General features: G+C 39.7%; 1 protein-coding gene across 5 annotated transcripts in view; it reads right to left on the reverse strand.

Moving 5' to 3' along the window:
* GPD2 (glycerol-3-phosphate dehydrogenase 2) overlaps positions 1 to 16,373 on the reverse strand; it is a 225,550-nt gene that overhangs the window by 79,317 nt on the left and 129,860 nt on the right. For 4 of the 5 annotated variants that reach the window (XM_039253007.1, XM_039253008.1, XM_039253005.1 and 1 more), the window contains one exon: positions 5,022 to 5,193. The exons of the other annotated variant lie outside the window; for it this stretch is intronic. In XM_039253007.1, the coding sequence (XP_039108938.1) occupies positions 5,022 to 5,193 (172 nt within the window). The remainder of the gene's footprint in view (positions 1 to 5,021; positions 5,194 to 16,373) is intronic. 5 annotated transcript variants of the gene reach the window in all.

Raw genomic sequence — 16,373 nt, forward strand, 5'->3', positions numbered from 1 at the left:
AAATCTAATTATTACTGGTAACTTTAAAAGATCACAGTAATTTATTTTTGTCAAATGTGACTAAAGATTAATGGATACAATCAGGAATAATTTGGTAAAAACATATCAAATGCAGAGAAAGCAAAATTTGTTGTTAAGTGAAGCATCAAATATAATAAAAGAGCAAATTCCATGAATGAACAGCAACAATGCACAATTCATTAACCAAATGCCCATGATTATTTCACACTTCAGAGGGCTACTGATATGATCAGAAATCGTAGTAAAAGGATAAATACAGATTAACTTCAGTATCTCTATACATTTTAATTATAAATCCTACCCCCCAACGGCTACCAGCATAATAAAAGAAACACAAACTAAGGTTTCTCCATCTCCATCTCTTTTATAAGGGATATTCCACAGATACAAAATTTCATATAGATACAATAAGACATTCAGCCAATTGTTTTTAAAGACAGCAATTTTTAGCTGTTTCTAACTATAAAAATTTAAAATCTGATCAACATTCAGGCTCTGGGGACTCTTCTCAAAATCACCGTCCTTACCATCCTCACCAGCACCCACATCATCTGCAAATGCACCAGTTAATGTCCCAATCACTACCGAATGTCTTTCCCTGCCCAAAAAGACAATGTTACGTGTTCAGCAAATACTAACACATCATAAACTCCCTGAGGACAAAACTACAGCTTATTAAGTTTTTAATTCTCAGAGCTTGGTCAGTATTTGACTCAAACAGTTTTACTTTAAATAGAAAAATAAAATAAAATAAAACAACAACAAACAAAAAACTTGAAACCTAAAGAATAATTAACAAGAATATCTTTGGGATGAATTCTTCAGGCATTAAAAAGAATGAATACTATACATGTGTAAAGGCTGATTAAATATACTGTTATCTGAAAGTAACACACTGCAAAGTAATGACTATAGAATGATCTTGTCTAGGTTCTTAAGAATATAGAAAGCTAGAACGTGAGACTTTTAAACAATTTTTTAATATTTATTTTTGAGAGAGAGACAGAGAGACATAGCATGGTAGGTGAGGGGCAGAGAGAGGGGGAGATACAGAATCCGAAGCAGGTTCCAGGCTCTGAGCTGTTAGCACAGAACCCGACTCAGGGCTCAAACCCATGAACCATGAGATCATGACTATGCCAGTCAGAGGCTTAACTGATTGAGCCACCGGGGGTGCCCTAGAAAGTGAGACTCCTCAAAAGCAGAAAAGGAAGAAAAGGTACTGAATAGTGGTCACCTTATTATCCTTGCACTCAGTCCTACCACCTACCCTAATTCTTCGAAGGAACCTGGCTTTCCAACCCCCCTCAAGTCCCCCATCAGTTCTAGGTCTCCACTGAAGCAATTCCCTCTGCCTTCATAGAATCTTTTCTCATTGTCTCCTTCTCTCACTGATACCCGGTCAGTTGTCCATTCTGCATTCTACCCTACTGTGTATTTTCTCTGCTTCCATTCTGAGAAACTCTAGACACACACACAAATATCCTGTATAGAAAACAAATTTACATTTTCTAACCACAGCAAAGTAACCCCTACTCCCTAAGACATTTTCCATAAGGTAGTTCTAAATCTTTTCTACATGGAAGTCCCCCACTCCTATCTATAAGTAGAAGATCTCTGTTCTTGTGTGTTTCAGAATAGTTTTTCATAGTCACCCAAGCTCCCCATTTTAAGGTGTTAGAATCCTTATCCTTTGTTTCTGTCTCTGAGAGATGTCCCTTATCTCCCTACCAAACCTAAGATAAGAACAATGGCTCCATCCACATGTTGCCCTTATTATTTGCATATCAAGGTTCTGCTCCTGCACAGGCTTTTTATCCTTTGAGTCCAGAGAAATATTCAGATTGTTGAAAGAAAGAAAGAAAGAAAGAAAGAAAGAAAGAAAGAAAGAAAGAGGGAAGGGAAGGGAAGGGAAGGGAAGGGAAGGGAAGGGAAGGGAAGGGAAGGGAAGGGAAAGGGAGGGGAGAGGAAGGGAGGAAGGAAGGAAGGGAGGAAGGCAGGGAGGGAGGAAGGCAGGGAGGGAGGGAGGGAGGACACAATTCTTGCACATATTGCCTCCCTTCTTTATATCCTGCTACACCAGCAAATAACCTCCTTTCTATGGTATTTGTCTCTAGATCTCTTAACAGCTTATGCTCACACCTGCTCCTTCATTACTGCCGATCCACTCCTTATCACCAAATCCAATGCTCTTCAGTGTCTCAAAGTGGTCTCTTCAGTAAAGTCCAAAGGCCCTCTCCTGGCATATCAGGCCTGGTTCTGCCTCCCCTACTTTCTCTCATATCCTCCTCTACCCAGCCTCGATACTCCAGATGGAATCGGGCAGTCTCCCACATACATGGACTCCATGCCATTCCACCTGCATGTACCCTCGGACTGGAACATGTTCAGCAAGCAATGTTTGCTATTAAAATTCTACCTGTGCTAAATAGCAGCTTTTTTTCTCCTGAACCATTCCCCTGCAGATATCACTGCTCTCATGCTTATATGTCTGCAATGCCCATAAACCTTCAGAAAGGTACATATTCTCCATAATGTAATTCAGGCCGTACACACGAGCAGAACCATGAGCACCTTATAGGTATCTACTCTGCCAGTTATGTTTGTATTCTCTTTCGTATCCTGCATACCGCCATGCATAGAGCAGGCACTCAGTGAATATTTGTGGCATGAACATTTTTAAAATTGCTACATATTTCAGTACATGACATGAACGTGATTGGAAACACATGCAAAATATATTTTTCTGAATCTTACTGAGGCAATGATCTGCTAGGACAGAAAAGTATCACATGGTCAATCCTAACTCCTGGGAAGGGTAGCCCCAGAAAAGACCTCACATTCTGTTACAAACACGCCCTCCCTTCCCTCTCTCCTTCCCAGGCCTCCAGGGGAGAGTGGCGAATTCTAGCACCTTGAGATACGTGTAATCGATCTTTCCATCTGGTTTAGTATGTCCAAGGATAATGTGGCTCAAATTATGAACCATGTATGGAAACAGGGAGCTACGCGACCACTGGGGCCTGCTTAACAACAGAATAAATTCCAAGGCCTATATTTTGAATGTACCATTATTCAGAAGTGAGAAAAAGGACCTCGGCTGTGAAGTCTCCATAGATCAAAAGTTCAGTGCAGGTCCTAGGCCGTCACAGTAAGTCTAGGGCAGTTTCTTGTTTGCGTGTGCCTCCATCTTGTCCAATTTATTCATTTTTTAAGAGTAGATTCTGGGGCGCCTGGGTGGCTCAGTCGGTTAAGCATCTGACTTCAGCTCGGGTCATGATCTCACAGTTTGTGGGTTCGAGCCCCACATCGGGCTCTGTGCTGATGGCTCAGCCTGTTTCAGATTCTGTGTCTCCCTCTCCCTCTGCCCCTTCCCCACTCATTCTCTGTCTCTCAAAACTGAATAAATGCTAAAAAAAAAAAAAAGAAGAAAAAAAAGAGTATATTCTACCAGGTATGTAAGGTAACAAAGTTTAAGATGGCTGTGGCAGTGACTTAATCTGAGAAGTATTCCATGTAAGAAATTATTACCATTGAGTATGAAACTGCAATAAATATTGAGCCTTATACAGTAACTAAAATTGTCCAGAGTCAAAATTCCTCGCAGCAGTGCCCAGCCCAACTACATACATCCAAGGATACCACAAAGAATTATTTCTCCAGGAGGACTCGTTCTAAAAGTCTTTTGCCTTCGTGTTAATAAGGGCAGCTCTAGGGGTGCCTGGCTGCCTCGGTGGGTAGAGCATGCAACTCTTAATCTCAGGTCGTAAGTTCAATTCCCACATTGGATGTGGAGCCTGCTTAAAATAATGACGAAGAAGACGATAACAATGATGGCAGCAGCTATAAAGACTACCTATAATTTATCAAGCTTTTGTGTGACAAGCACTATTTTAAGTCATCTTCATGATTCCACATTTAATTATCCCAACAATCACTCAAAGAAAGTATTTTTTCCTTATTTGAAAGATGAGGAACCTTACAGAAATTAAGATATTAGCCCAAGTGAATGCGTGTTTGTTCACATCTATAAATACATCTAATAAAGTTGCTGAGCCAGGATATGTGCCCACATTTCCATGACCCAAAACTCCACACTAATAATAACCACAGGCAAAAATCAGATTATTTTATTAAATATATCATATGGAAGAGCATTGGTGTTCCCTACTAAAATTTCATTCTTTATATGTCATGTTTCCTTTTTTTTTTAAGTTTATTTATTTCCTTTGAGAGAGACAGCACACTAGCAGGGGAGAGGCAGACAGAGAGGGAGAGAGAATCTCAAACAGGCTCCATGCTATCAGTGCAGGTCCTGACATCGGGCTTGATCTCACCAACCTGAGATCCAGACCTGAGCTGAAATCAAGAGTCGGATGCTTAACCAATGAGCCACCCAGGCGCCCCATGTTTCCATTTTGAAGGAACTATTCATGTGTTCCCTAATGCTGACTAATAGGATGCCTGAAAGAACTACAGGTTAGCAACAGTCTTTTCCATCCTAAATTCACATAAACTCCAGTCTCCCAAACTGAAGTCCACATTTCACTGGAAGAAACACTTTGAAGAGAAACAAGAACAAAAAGAATCATTTTAATAGATGATTAATTCATTTTAATAAAGCTTTTCTACCCTTCACTGGCATAAATGTGATTTCAGATGATATACAAATATTTTTATTTCATTAAAATGTATTTACTTTATGTGATGAGAAGGAAATAGCCAGAACATCAAGTTAATGAATTCAAAGGAACTTAAAGTTTTCTTTTTAAAGAAATTCATTTACGTGTAAAACACAGGCTATGTTTCATTTTAAAATTGTGCAAGTGCCTATATTAAAAAAATACGGAAGTGCCTCACAAAGTATGGAAAATTGGAAAGTACAACAGAAATGTGACTTTACTAGCACGAAGCGCTGACCGCATGCTTGACTGGGGGGCAGGGATGGAGGTATAGAAGCCTGCATTTGTAATGCATCCATCAACGACGCTGAGACCCACCTCTGGTGACCGCATCCAGGGCACAGCCACTTCCCGTTGCTCCGCCCCCGATGACCAGGATATCAAATTCCGCAGTGTTTTGCAAAGTCAGTAGCTGAGCTTCTCTGGAAGGAGGCTCCCTGTTAACAGGTTCTGAAAGGCACTCGGCTGCTTCCACATAGGCCAGGTTCACCTGGTGGAAGAGTCCAAAGTCCACTTTCAGTTTTTCATGTGGAATACGAAGGTAATACACCTCACAGTATACTAAAATAAGAGATCCGTAATGGGGACAAGCAATACCAAAGCCACACCATAGTTCACAGTCCACGTGGATTTATAGGGCCAACTGCCTTATAGAAAAGTCCTTAAAATCCAGGAGGCATGTTTTTAAATAAGTCACCACTATTTAGCCATGGAACACCCGGTTTCTGACTCAATTATCTCAACTGCTTGTTTTGGTTTCATAAATAGCCAAGTTCAACTATTCCCCACACTGTACAGCAATTCCCAAATACCTAGTCTAAAATAATTTAGAGGAGAACATAAGGAAATGTTTCACCCTGTAGCAATAATTCATTCAGATAACATTTACAAGTGTTGAAAGGAGGCGGAAAAAAGCACTTGATGCCCTTCTGCAATTTCTTAAAAGTGTATGTTCTTCATTCCTTGATTCCCCTGACAAAAATAAATTCTGGAGCTTGGACGTCTATGAGGTTAGGTCAGTATAATTAAAAACGAATTTGTTTAATAGAAGTTATTGTCATGTTTAAATAATCAGCTATGGCTGGGGTGCCTGGGTGACTCAGTCGATTCAGCTTCCGACTTCAGCTTAGGTCATGATCTTGCAGCCCATGAGTTCAAGCCCCAGGTTGGGCCCTATGCTGACAGCTCAGAGCCTGGACCCTGCTTCAGATTTTGTGTCTCCCTCTGTCTCTGCTCCTCCCCCACTCATGCTCTGTCTCTCTCTGTCACTCAAAAGTGAATAAATGTTAAAAAAATTAATAATCAGCTATGACCAATGCAAATAATATTTTTTAAGGATTTTAGTCAGAGGCTTCCTCCATAGAATGTTTTAATATAAAAGTATAGATTCTATGTATTTAACATACACTATTTCAATTTTTGAAAGCTTTAACAATAAAATAATTAAAGCCAGCTAAATAACCCCCTGCAAAGGATAATGACCTTCCCTATTTCTAGTTTTTCTTTCAGTAGAATGTAAATTATTACCCTTAAAAAAATGATGGTCTTAAAAAAAAAAAAAAAAAGGAGTTGCCAGAAGTTACAGCCAAAGCCTAGAAAATTCGAGAAGTAAAATGTGTATAGTAGGTTCGATCACTATAGTGACTAATGCTGGCCCATGTTGCTCTAACAGTTACTTATCCACAGGGATGTAACTTGTATTTTTCCTTCCTCTAAATCACAGCATCAGTGTGATGCTGGCAGTGTCTTCCCATTCTGCCAAAGGGATCACATATGAAGTTCTGAACCTCAAGGCCAGAGCTTGTGCAAGAGAAGGTGATCCTAATTCCACTCAAGATATTGTTTGGATAGATGATTTTTTTAATCCATGTAACTAAAGTAAACCAAGTTGTTTCTTAAAATTGAATTTAGTTATTGCCAGGCTGATTGGATTTCCAGAAAAATAAATGTGGAGGCCATAGGGTCCATTGAAGGAAACCAGGGTCAGAGGGTCCTAGTTCAGGTCTTAGCTCTCTTGTTTACCAGTATGTGACTTTTGACACATTATCTCTCCGTGTCTTGGTTTCTTCATTTGTTGAATGGGATAAAACCCCTGTCATACCTCTAGCTCTGAGGTGTTCTCAGTTTGAATGGATTAACTGATATGAGAGTAGTTGGTAAACCGTCAAGTACCACCACAGAGTTGTTATTATTGTAATCAAATGATTTAATCTTTTAATGGCATATAAAAGGGAACTTTCAAACCACAGTTTGCTAAGCATCATAAAAACAAAAGATTATAGTCAGTTGCCATAATTTTTCAGGCTATAATTCAGATGCAAGTCACAGAAATCTTATTCTCCTTTATGTTACTCCTCTTTATTATCTATTAATAACCATTTCCCCATGTTCATATTTACATACATTTAACGTAACTAAAGATATGTAACTGCTATGGTTCTGTGGGGAGCATGGTATCTTTCTGTCATGGGCTTTGCCTTCTATCATCAGGAAGGAGGAAGAGAAGGAGACAAGAACAAGAGGACGAGCAAGAAGAAGGAAAAGAAATATCTATCTATATACATACGTATTATATATACACACATACATATGTATGTATATGTATATATAAAATATGTGTGTATATAAATACATACACATGCATACATATTACACACATATGCAATATATGTATGTATGTATGTATGTATGTATAAAGAACTAATGCCAAAGTAAAGAAAAGAAGCACCAGGCCATGACCAGCCTGATGAGGGAGGGAGGGTCTTTCACTTGGGGATTCAACTGGGCCATGACAGATGGGTAGGACGTGGACATAAGACTGACAAGTAACTAAACTGCCAGAGCATTTTCACACATCAAAAACAACAAAAAAAAATGGCTGACATTTTCTGCTGGGTAAGTTTTATAGAAATATTCAAGGAATAAATTTAAGGACTATATATATCATGATATAAATCATTAGAACTTGGTAATACTAAAAGCCCCCTGTTCTACTCTGCTAACAGGTCATAACTACGAATATTAAACTCAAGAGAATTTCCTCAGCAAGTATGCCAGCTCTGATGGGCACCCCTCCTGTTTCGTGGGCTTTGCATTCCATGAACTGCACTGTTTCTCCATTTTATCCCTTGTCTCGTCCTTCTCCCCAGTATGCTCCATCCGACTTACCGTAACAATAAAAAAAAAAAAATGCTTCTTACATATGTTTTTACCACCTTAAAAACTCTGGAAAGACCTGTATACCCTTGCTTTTTCTACTGCCTCACCTCCTACTCTCTCAGCCAACTCCTCAAATCATTCTAATCTGCATTTTCACATACATACCACCACCACCACCACCACCACCACGACTGACTCATGTCCACTTTGCTGTGAAATCCAGTGAGCACATTTTATCCCTCGTGCTAGCTGTCACCTCAGCACACAGTTTTCTGTTCGCTCACCTCAGTGTCTGGGAGACAGCTATTTGACTGAGCTTTCCCTCCAGCCTCTTTTAACCTCTCTCTCCTAGTTTCCTCTGGAGGTTCCTCTACTCCCTAACATTCAATACTGTGGTTCCTCTTAGGTCTCTCTCTAGAGAAACTCTAGAGAATTTCTTCTGCCTCCATATGGTCATATGACTTCCAGTTATGCTCCTCTATCCCAGAACCCAGATATCAAACTAACTCCATTTGGATGTCTCATATATGAACTGATAATTTTTTCTCCCAAAACCTTCTTTCCCATCAGTGTTTATCAGTGAAGCACCATTTTGCATCAGTTGCTTGTGCCACTTTCTTCAGTCCTGCGTCTGATCAATCACTGAGTACTATCATTTCTGCCTCCTATAAATGCTCAGGCCCAGTCACTTCACCCTCATTGACACTTTTCTTTTCTTTTTTTTTTTTTTTAATGTTTGTTTTTGAGAGAGAGAGAGAGAGAGCAAGGAGGGTCAGAGAGGGAGGGAGACATAGAGTTGGACAACAGACAGCCAGATGTGGGGCTCAAACTCCCGAACCATGAGATCATGACCTGAGCCAAAGTTGGACGCTTAACCGACTGAGCCACCCAGGCGCCCCTTCATTGCCACTTTTCAAGTCAAGTATCTTCTGTTTCCTCTATGCTAATATATCCCTCCATTGGTCTTCACATATTCACCAGGCCTTACAAATCAGTCTCCATACTGAAGCCTGGGTAGTCATTTTAAAGCCCAAATAATGTTGTTTCCATGTGTAAAAGCCTTCAAGAGCTTCCAGTTTCATTTAGGTTTAGGGTAAGCACCCTTTACTTTAGTTTCTTCACAGTCTTTAAGAGTAGGTTGAACTTAACCAAAAAAAAAAAAAAAAGAAAAGTGGACAATACCAAGGGCAGGTGAAGATTCAACACAATTGGAACCCTCTTATATTGCTGGAGGGAATATAAAATGAGAAAGCCATTTTGGAAAACTTGAGTTTCTCATAAAAGTAAACACACATTTAACCATACAACCCAGCAATCCTCTCCTAGGTAATTACTCAAGAGAAATCAAAGTCTATGTTCACACAGAAACCTGCAGCAAATGTTTACAGTGGCCTTATTAACTAGTGAATGAGTAAACAAACTGTGGTGTGTCTATGCCATGGATAATAATTGCCAATAAAGAGAATAAACTACCAATAGACCTAACAACATTAATCTCAAATGCATTCTGCTAAGTTAGGAGTCAGAGGATCATGGTTTTCCACCCAAATGTGGCCACCATCTGTTTTAATAAACCAAGTTTTACTGGAACCTAGCCACACCCAATCACTCATGTATAGTCCACGGCAAAGTGGAGAAGTTGCAACAGAGACGGTAAGGCCTGCAGACCTGAAACATTTACTACCTGGACCTTTGCAAAAGACTCTGCCCATCCTTGTGAGAAGCTAGACTCACAAGTCTACAGATGACATGACCCTCCATAAAACCAAAAGGATAGGGTAAGAAAACAGATCAGTGATCGGCAGGGTGTGGGGCTGAGGGGAGTGATACACTCACTACAAAGAGCATGACAGAAAATTTGAGGAGGATAGGAATGTTCGATGTCTTCCTTGTGGTGGTGGTTATATGATTGTATATGCTTGCCAAAGCTAACAGAAGTGTTTGTTATAAAGGGTGAATTATACAGCATAATGTAAATTATGCCCCAAATAATATCTGAATAAACTTGACTTTTAAAAAAGTAAGTAGGCATGCAAACAGCCAACAGGCACATGAAAAGGTGCTCAACATCACTATCCATTAGGGAAATGGAAATCAAAACCGCAATGAGATATCACGTGATACCTGTCAGGATGTCTAGTATCAAAAAAGACAAGAAATAACAAGTGTTGGCAGGGATGTGGGGAAAAGGGAGCCCTTATACACTACTGGTGGGAATGCAAATTGGTGCAGCCACGATGGAAAATAGTAAGGAGATTCCTCAAAAGATTAAAAATAGGAATATCATATGATCTAGTGATTTCCACTTTTTGGTATCCATCTGAAGAAAATGAAAACATTAATCGAATGGATAAAGAAGATGTAGTGCATGTGTGTGTATGTGTGTATGTGTGATATTCTATTACATGTATATTACATATTTCATTACACACATATGTAATATATTATTTCATATATTATATGTTATATATGTAATATTCCATTACGTATAGTACATGCATGTTAGGTGTGTGACATTCTATCTCCCATATTACATGTATGAAATATGTAATATTCCATTACATATATGTGTATATTACTCGGTACTCATTCATAGAGAAAATGAAATCTTGCCACTTATGACAAAATAGATGGACCTTGAGAATATCATGGTAAGAGAAATAAATCAAAGACAAGTACTATAGGAGAGCACTTATATGTGGAATCTAAAAAATAAAACAAATGAACAAACAAAACAGAAAATAGCCTCCTAGATATGGAGAACAAAATGATGGTTACCAGAGGGCAAGAGTGTAGGAGATGTGGGCAAAAAGAGGTGAAGGGGATTAGGAAGTACAATCTTCCAGTTATAAAATAACTAAGACACAGGGATGTAATGTACAGCACAGGGAATATAGTCACTAATTTGTAACAACTTTGTATGGTGATGGACAGTACCTAGGCTTACTGTGGTGACCATTTTGTAATGTACATAAATACTGAATCACTGTGTTGTACACCTGAAAGTGATATCATACTATATGTCAATTATTCTTCAATTTTAAAAAAAGTGAGTATGTATATAGCATTTGTGTCAGGCACTATTATAAGCATTTTACTTTTTTCTACTCATTTAAGCCTCGTTATAACCCTATGAATTAAGGACTCTTGCGATGGCCATTTTACAGAAGAAGTAACTGAGACAAAGAAAAGTTAAGTCATCAGCCCACGATTGATACAGCTTATATATGGAAGGGCTGGGAACCAGCCACCACAATGTGCCCACAGATCAAATTTTTACTGACGATATACAATAAGATATACAGTGTGAGAAAAAAATAACCAGACTTATTAGTTATAATAAGATGAGATATCATCAATTGCCAAATGCAGGAAGTGTTTGGTTCTTTGGTATCGTTATTTGGTGGATGTGTTCCCGAAGAGTTCTTCCAAAAAAAATTTGTTTAAAGATACAGCACTATTGAGGGTAATTTATTTAATTTCTGACACTACATTTAAAACAGTATTTTATTTTTGTTTATTTTTTTCCCCATAAAAGCTGGGAAGTGTTGCAACTGAGAAGCAAGGCAGCAAGTTTATTTTAGAGGCAGTAAACACAGCCTAAGGCCCTACTTATAATTATGACACAAGAAAGACTCATATGGCTTCACATGGCTTTGAGTCTCAAAAACACATCTGCACTCTACCTTCTCTAGAATATTTTGACTGAGGGGAAATAAAGAAGAGAAAAGCAGCCAGAATAAAACAGCAGTGGTAAGCATAAGTATCCTTTAAGAACAGAGGTACAGTAAAACCTTGGATTGCAAGTAACTTGTTCTTGCGAGTGTTCCGCGAGATGAGCAAATATTTCTAAAACATTTTAACTTGATAAATGAGTGATGTCTTGTAATATGAGCAATACATGATGCTGAATGTCACATGATCACAACTGATCTCTCTCTCTCTCTCTCTCTCTCTCTTCCTCTCCCCCATCCCCATGGGATTGTGGGGAATCGTTTCCCTTGCTCAGATGCTTGGTCTCAGGCCGTGCAGCGCTTGGCAGAAATCAGTGATTTTTCAGAATGTTGGAAGGTGCCCACAACTGGCACTAGTGTACTTTTTGTCACTTCAAAGCACCTGTGGATAGTCCTTTGCTTTTCCAACCAAGAGTAAGCTTAGGAATGCTTTGCTTCATTCTAGGTCAGGTTGCCTGCAGATATAGACTCTTTCCTCTGCTGCCTTACTGGCAGTTACATTAAATACAGTATAGGACAAGAGTTTACTAATACTGCTAGTGACAGTGAAAGTCATCCTATACAATAACCCTCCTCTCTGTCTCCCTTACACCAGTCATGAAGATTTTCAAAGGTAAGTACAGGTTTATGTGTTTATTTTTCTTTATATTTTATGTTTTCTTTATTGTTATGTATTCTATTACAGTATTGTAATCATTTTTATAGGAGTATTTTTGGGTTGTGAAACGAATCCTCTGAGTTTCCATTATTTCTTATGAGGAAATTTGCTTTGATATACAAGTGGTTTGGATTGCAAGCATGTTTCCAGAATGAATAATGCTCACAAACCAAGGTTTTACTATATTTGGGCTCCACATCTTCCCAGACCAGCTCTTTCGAAGGCAGTTTGTTTAAGCAGGAATCTGGAAGTTAAGCTCCAGTAAAAGGCTGACCCAGAGATTCTGGGAGAAGCCTTGGAATAGCCACATGCCCTAAGTCATCTGAGAGACCAAAACTCTCACAAGACAACTGACCCACAACCACTTACTCATGCAGTCAATATGTAGTAGAGGCCTTCAGAGATTCGACAGACAGGAAGACAAAACAAAGAGATAAAGAGGCAACCATAATATTGCTTAACAGGCAGATTTAAGATAGAGAAGAGGCTATAAGAGCCACAGGAGGCATGCCTCATCCAGACCCGAGAAGGTTTTCTGGAAATGATAGCTACATCAAGTCAAGAAAGGCTAATAGGCATTAGTTGGATAACAGAACGAGTAAACGAAGAGGGAATGGCACGTGCTAAGACCAGAAGTCATGCTAATGTATTTCTTTGCTCAGCACACTGCTTTCTTAAAAACATGCATTGCACATCCAAGATTTAAAAGTTCCTATATTTTATATATACAGGAGGATTTCTGAGATAAGCCTGTTGAACCTGCATAGCGCTGGTGCCCTCAGGCAGGGATTGTGTGTTCTTAGTTCAGGGCTCCCACTCACTGGTTTCATGCTTTTATCTCACCAGTCCGGCCCCCGTAGGCTTAGAAGTTTGCCGACCCTAGTCTAAAAACAGGACAAGCCCAATACTATGACTCAAGATCAAATGCCTAATTCAGCCATTGAAGCCAGAAGAAAGGAGTCCAGGACACAAAACAAACTTCCTTTTGCCCAGCAGAATCTTAACCACAGCTGCCAAACAAAAAATTCTTATCCTAGGGGCGCCTGGGTGGCTTAGTCGGTTGAGCGTCCGACTTTCGCTTAGGTCATGATCTCGCGGTTCGTGGGTTCGAGCCCCGCGTCGGGCTCTGTGCTGACTGCCAGCTCAGAGCCTGGAGCCTGTTTCAGTCTGTGACTCCCTCTCTCTCTGACCCTCCCCTGCTCACGCTGTCTCTCTCTCTCTCTCTCTCTCCTAGAAATAAATAAAAATATTAAAAAAAAAAATTCTTATCCTAGTGGAATTAGGAAAATACTTACTATTACTCTGATGTTGTTATTTCTGATATTTAACCATGATCATCTATGGGGAAGTAGGCATTTTTTTAAGCTTGTAAGCAAATTTCCATCTACACTTACAAAGATGAAATTCTTCCAGAATTTTGATAGCAAACACATAGTTTTTGTCAAGAGATTGGCACCTCTGAACACCTACAGAGAACTGAACGCTAAGTTCATCATCTTTGAGAGTTTATATCCCAGAGAACAGAACAGGATTCAGAATGCGATCAGTTTTACGACGTCTGTGCACCATTAGACTTGCAAATTAAAAAAAAAAAAAATCCTAGACATTTTCAACTTCAGGTGAGACCGAAAACAAGATCTAATAATTAGTGTCTATTTCTGAAAGAAGTGCATATTCAAAGACCACACGCAATTAACAACCAGGTTGTCCTGTAATCACGTGCAGTAATAATTGGAGTATAAAGTAGGGTTTCATGCAAATCACTTCATACTGTAAGTATCACTCTCTCTCCCATATCGTGTGATCCAATCACATTGGTAATGGAACTGTTAGATTTAAGGGAAACTGCCTGGTCTTTTGTGGTCACTGAGAAAGACCAGCAATATTTGTATTTCGCTGGAAAGGAAACACAACTTATATCTCCTTACAGGGAATCTTAACATGTTTTGATGGCCTTCACCTCCTGAATCACTTTGTGATTATTAACAGTGATGTCTTTTCTTGTACTTACATGACAGTGAGCAGATTTCTCATTGTGAACATACTCAGTGAGGGACTCATGATTACTCTGTAGCAACAGTTGCTAATGGATAGACTGTCATCTCCGCTGGGTACCAGAGAAGAAAACACAAGTCCTTCCTTCTGCAGATGGCAGAGATGGGACTGCTCGTACACTTGCAAGGTGCTACCCTGCCCTGAAGTGGCTGCCATTCATTTGAGAAATCACAGAGAAGCTCTCTTAAGAGCAATCATTATATATCCGAACTATTAAATTGTAAAAGTTTTAAGTTTATATTTATTTATTTTGAGAGAGAGACAGAGAGATGCAAACAGGGGAGGGGCAGAGAGAGAGTGAGACTGAATCCCAAGCAGGCTCAGCACTATCAGCACAGAGCCTGACAGGGGGCTCAAACTCATGAACCATGAGGTCACGACTCGAGCCAAAATCAAGAGACAGATGCCTAAACGACTGAGCCACCCAGGTGCCTCAAACTGTAAAACATTTTTACAGCTGAAAAAGAGGGAAACCCCTTTGATTCTGTCTGAATTTACTGCAGGCAAACTCACATCATAATTGACTACACGATCTGAGGTCTGGGGGGTATGCGTTACTGGTTTTCAAATAAATATTTCAGAGACGATGTATTTGGAGTTGTCTCAACTTGATACTGCTCTTCAATTCTAACAGCCTGCTGAGGACCAGAGGATCTGGAAAGGAAGCCTGGGCTCAGGGAGGGCAGAGGGGGAAGAGTCGGCACTGGCATTTGCCCAGCTGCTACTGGTCCCCACACTCTAATGAGCTAGCTCTGACAGGTCTCACAATTACGGAAGAGCAGAGGCATCCTTTGACCACTAAGGATGAGTTTAGTCATTCCTTGTGCAGGTAACGGACAGAATCATAATTTGATCCCAGGTTTGCTTCCACATCCCATGACCTCAGCTGTGCTAGGCTCTCCTTGCCCATATGTGTAGCTTACCTGGGTCCCTCGATCTGCTAGCCCCTCAGGCACCATCAGAGCAGGGAGCTGGTGATAACCGTCAGTGAAATCAGAAGTCCTAGGGAGTCTGCCTAGCCTGTGGCCAGCCGCACTGGGTAGTCAAGTTGACACCCAGGGTTCCATGAAATAGCACTTTTCCTTAAAAATCTCCCCAACACATACATCTGCAAGTGGATATGGGGGGTTCATCCTTCCTCCACCCCCTCAGGTGAATAAACTCTGAACCAATGAGACAAATGATCATTTCCAAGCTTTACAATCCAGATGGCCCTCAGCTACATTTTACCTTGATGTTCAGAACAGTTCTGGGTCAAATTTGTGATGCACTTTCCATTTCACTTGTGAATTAGTTCTTCAAATATACACTTTTTTATAACATTTCTAGTTTGTACTCACAAGCATATAATTAGATCTAAGAACGTCTTTGTTGAAAAACCACAAATTGCAAAATAAAGGAAGTGAATAAAATCAACATTGCCTAGCTTATCTTAAAGGGTCTATTTTCTTCTTAATTTGCCCAAACTCTACCTAGAGGAAGCTGTCCTGACACAAATGTAATTTAACTATTAAGCTGGAAGATGTAGAGAAAGGAAGGGAGCCATGGGACTCTCCCCAAAGCATTTAGAGAAAGTTTTCTCAGTCCCACAATATCCCTAAAAAGTTTCTTAAAGAGCCCTCAAAATGAATAAATAGTTGAAAATGAAATGCAAAGTCAAATCAGAATGAATGTCAATGTTGCTCAGTTAGCAACAGCCGAGAAGCTCACCAGCTGTCAACGCTAATCATAGCTCAGTCGTTGACTCACTGTGCGACCTCTAGCAGTACAGTTAACCTCGCTGATTTTGTATGCCAGCAATAAAATAGCATCGCAGACTCCTCGAAGGCCTGATGTGAGTTACAACTCAAAGATATTGCCATGGCCCCACTTTGAGAGCTAAGTGTTAAATAAAACCCCAAATTATAAGGAATATGATAGGATGCTCTTCAAAGAACATTTCCAGCTCTGTCTGCATAATTTTAGTGCTTTGACGAAACGTGCCTCTGAAGAAATGGTTAACCATATAGAAGAGTTAAGAATAGTTTGAATTGGCCTTATGGAAAATACAATGTACTCATAGTC

This window comes from Hyaena hyaena, unplaced genomic scaffold (genome assembly GCF_003009895.1).
Source record: "Hyaena hyaena isolate Hyena2069 unplaced genomic scaffold, ASM300989v1 scaffold_436, whole genome shotgun sequence".
Classification (NCBI taxonomy): domain Eukaryota; kingdom Metazoa; phylum Chordata; class Mammalia; order Carnivora; family Hyaenidae; genus Hyaena; species Hyaena hyaena.